The sequence below is a fragment of the Cryptomeria japonica genome, chromosome 5 (assembly GCF_030272615.1).
Source record: "Cryptomeria japonica chromosome 5, Sugi_1.0, whole genome shotgun sequence".
Lineage (NCBI taxonomy): Eukaryota > Viridiplantae > Streptophyta > Pinopsida > Cupressales > Cupressaceae > Cryptomeria > Cryptomeria japonica.
Window position 1 is genome coordinate 866,456,413 of NC_081409.1, and position 3,983 is coordinate 866,460,395.

The following is a 3,983-nucleotide window of genomic DNA, read 5'->3' on the forward strand; positions in this document are numbered from 1 at the left end:
TTTAAAGTTTTCTATTATCAAATAGTATTTTTGAGTTGGGATTTCCTATTTGTAAATGATTCCGAAGTTTTCTTATTAATGACCTACGTTTATATATAAATAATCGTTCTTAGTCACTTAACTCAATCTTTTATATTATAAATTGACAAATTGCAACTAATCTCATAAAAATTAGATAGATGCATTTTGAATAATATACATTAGGTCATGTTACATGATTCAATCTATAGACAAATCTAAGCTTATCTAAAATTGTGATCTAATCCTACCTAACACAATGTATAAAAAAGTGAAAAATTAAAATAAACATTTAACTATAAATTTATAAAATGTATAAAAAATAATATAAAATGAGAAAATGATGAAGCTTTTTAAGCTTTACAATTATACATAATATATTATAAAAAATTTGTTGTCAAATAAATATATAATAGTATTTATATACCATCATTTTGACCTAAAACATATAAAGACCAAAATCGATTAATATTATCTAAAAACTGAAACATCTCGCTGCACCAAAATTCACCATAATAAACGTGTTCACCCCGGTGAAGGATATCATAATAGCGCTTTTCCAATGTCTTAGTTTCTGTGCTCGATAATGTTATTGTTTGCACCCTGCTCTTTTTCTTGATAAATTTTTCTTCCTCTGCCATGACATGAAGAACCTTTGAACAACCATACACACTTATCTTCTCTACATTCTTCAAATTCCAATAACATTGTGGTAACCTCTGTACTGCCTCACACTTCATTATTGTCAATATTTTAAGTGAAGGCAGTGCTCCCTCCTCTACCATTGGCATCTGCTCTAATTTCTCCAACCCCACCACTGAAAGTACCTCAAGCTTAGGAAATCCTCCCCTCTTTCCGAATTCTTCTGGGAACTTCTCTATGTTGGGGCACTTAACAATCTGTAAATGCTTCAGATTCTCAAGCTTCTGCAACGGGGGTAGTTGTTTCAACTTGCCACAGTTGAACAATCTAATACTGCCCATATTTTTAAATCCACAAAATGAATCCTCTATTTGGATTAAGTGAGGACATGCTAGCCAGAGTGTCCTCAATTTAGACATGGCAATCATGTCATGGGGGAGCTTTTCTGTATCTGCCAGATCTAAAAATAGAGATTCCATCTGCTTCATGGTTCCGAGTGTTCCTTCTCGAACTATTTCACCCTTATTTGCAAGCACCAACCATTTGAGTTGGTTTAGGGTACCCAAATCATTAATTGAAAGCCGACCTCTTCTGCACTTTTTCCCTGCTGCATTCAGGTACATCAGAGACCTAAGGTGTGAGATCCCATAAGGCATGCACTGCAGATGTTTACATGAACCAATGTCCAAAAGTTTTAGGGAAGTCAACTTAGAAATGCTGGATGGGAGTTGCGTAATATTAGCCTGATAAAGATCCAATACTTGAAGGTTTCTAAGGTTACCGACAGAGTAGGGTAGTTTCTTGATTGGAACAAAGCATAATCTGAGACAAGCTAAATGCTTCAAATTTCCCACATTTTTTGGCAACGACTGGAGGGCAGTCCGTGACAAATCCAATACCCTGAGAGCGGTCATACTCCCAATCACTTCTTTAGGAATCTCCTTCAAAGATGTATTACCAGCCAGTAGCAAGGAGCGGATATAGGGAAATCCGAATGCCTTTGGAACCTTAGTCAAACAGTTGTCCATTAATGAAATTCTGATGTGTCCCTCACATTCATCAACGGGAAACTCTCCTAAATCTCTGCGTGCCTGAAAGAAGCATTTTTCTTCCTTTTCTGCAATTTGGTGTGCTAAAAAGTGGTGGAATACATCATGCACCCTGAAATTGATCACCTTTCCATCGTGATCCTTATGGATTGGCTCAATAAGGCATCGGTCTGCTAACAAAATGAGGTATCGCTCTCCAATTTGGACAGGATCCGACCCGCGTACCAACCCTTCTCCAATCCAGTACTTGATAATAATTCCAGCCATGATGACTTCGTCTTCTGAGAAAGCAGCGAGGCAGAGGAAGCACAACTGCAAGGAAATGCCATAGCCTGGTAAGTCGGCCAAAGCATCGTAGCTTAATCTCAATTTGCTTGAAAGTGACTGCATAACATCATTCTGCAATCTCTGGAGTGCGAATTCCCATTCATTTGACTGAGCAACACCCGCCATTGCCTGTCCGACTACTTTGATTGCTAATGGAAGTCCCCCGCACTCCTTGCAAACGCGCCTCGCTATTCCCTTGTCAATGCTCATGGGCATAACTCCATCATTGTGTGGAAAAGCATGGGAAGAAAACAATGTCCAGCTCTCATCGTCAGTCAAGTCTTGCATTTGGATGATTGATGGAGGCGGAACACCCAACTGTGAGAGCACACTCTTACTTCTGGAAGTGGCAATGATAATGTTGGACTTGTGGTGTGGAAAGAGAGGCACACACAGCTCTTCTAACAAGCAGCTTGCACATGTTTCCCAAACATCATCTAAAAACAGGGCAAACTTGTGTTTTGCCATGCTTTGACTCAACCAAGTTTTCACATGGTCTTCTTCTCTACTCTCTAATTGTTCATTTACTTTAAGAGTTATTTGTTTGACAAGCTCCTTTCTGAGAGCACTGAAAGATGGATTTTGCGAAACAGTAAGCCAAAGCATCAAGTCATTGCAAAAGAGACTCTGTACCTGGTCACTGTTGAAGAGTCGTTTGAGTAGTAGAGTCTTACCGGCCCCGCCTTTCCCAACAAGGCCGAAACGAGACACGTTTTTGTGCTGCTGGGAATGAATCAGCTCCTTCATTCTGGTTGATGTAGAATCTTGTCCGACAATGAGTGCCTCCGCAATATACTTCGTTTTTTGAGCAGCTGAAGAATTAGAAGGAAAGAGATCTCCAAATGTGCCAGCAAGTGCTGAAGTATGCAGATTAAGAGAATTATTTCCCCCTTGCTCAAGAAATTGCTGATTTGTCGCATGCAGCTGTAGTTGATGAAGAAAAGCAACGGAAGGCGTTGAAGCTAGATGCTTTTCCACATTTTCAATGAGTCGCCTAATCTTTCTGCTCGTTCTGTAACGAGGAAAGAGATGCCAGTATGATTGTACGTTGCAGTGCTGGGCCAAATCAGATGCTTCATCCAGAAGAGCATTCAATTCGTTCAACCAACTGTTGACCGCGAAGGGTAAAGGGGGCTCAGATGATGTGTTCACTCTGCCAGAGTACAAAGCTTTTCTATAGTTTTGCATTTCCATGTTCATTAATTGAACTTTGAGAAGCAGGGCTTTGAGAGCATCCAACTCTTTCCTGCATCTGATGGCAACATTGATGTGATGAATAACCTGACTCAGAGCCAAATGAATGGCGTAACCGATCATTCCAGGGATGAATCCAGGATCGGCCATTTGGGTGGTACCTTAAAAAGAAAACTGAAATTCTACTGAAAGTCTCTTTGTCAGGGAAAGCAGGGAAAATACAGCCAAATGGCAACTAAAGCTCTTGCCAGAGAAGCAGACTAGTCCTACTGAGACCTCATCTGACAGTGATCATAATTTACAGAGGAAAGTGTAGAAAGGTCTTATAAAATAACCTTTAGAGACAAGTCAATTTTGCCAGGCGGATCATCCGTCAGCATGTAGTCATGGTGACCGCGGAACTTTTTATTAACCACTAAAAAGACTTTTGTGGCTCTCTGTACTTCACGAGACATCATATGAAAGCCATGGTTGAGGAAATGTGTTGCAAAACCGATTCGATCCCGTTTCAAGGTCTACGCGCGTGTGTAATTTTCTGCGTTTGGAGCGAATGTGTCGAAGTGTTTGAATAGAAAAAATCAGAAGGCTGAAAAATAATTCTTGCCATCGGAGGACATCTTCAGCCAGAGGGGGAAATGATGAGACAATAAAATGTCTCATGAAAGTTTCTTTCTCAGGGAAAGCAAGGGAAATACAACCAAATAGCAGCTAAAGTTCTTGCCAGAGAAGTCGACTAGTTTGACGAGTTGAAAG

The 3,983-nt window shown here is 40.0% G+C and overlaps 1 protein-coding gene across 1 annotated transcript; it reads right to left on the reverse strand.

Moving 5' to 3' along the window:
* Positions 1-437: 437 nt before the first annotated feature.
* LOC131043407 (probable disease resistance protein At1g61300) lies at positions 438-3,762 on the reverse strand. The gene has a single exon (XM_057976597.2). It carries the CDS (start codon positions 3,378-3,380, stop codon positions 438-440), a length of 2,943 nt encoding a protein of 980 aa, XP_057832580.2. The 5' UTR covers positions 3,381-3,762.
* Positions 3,763-3,983: the final 221 nt, after the last annotated feature.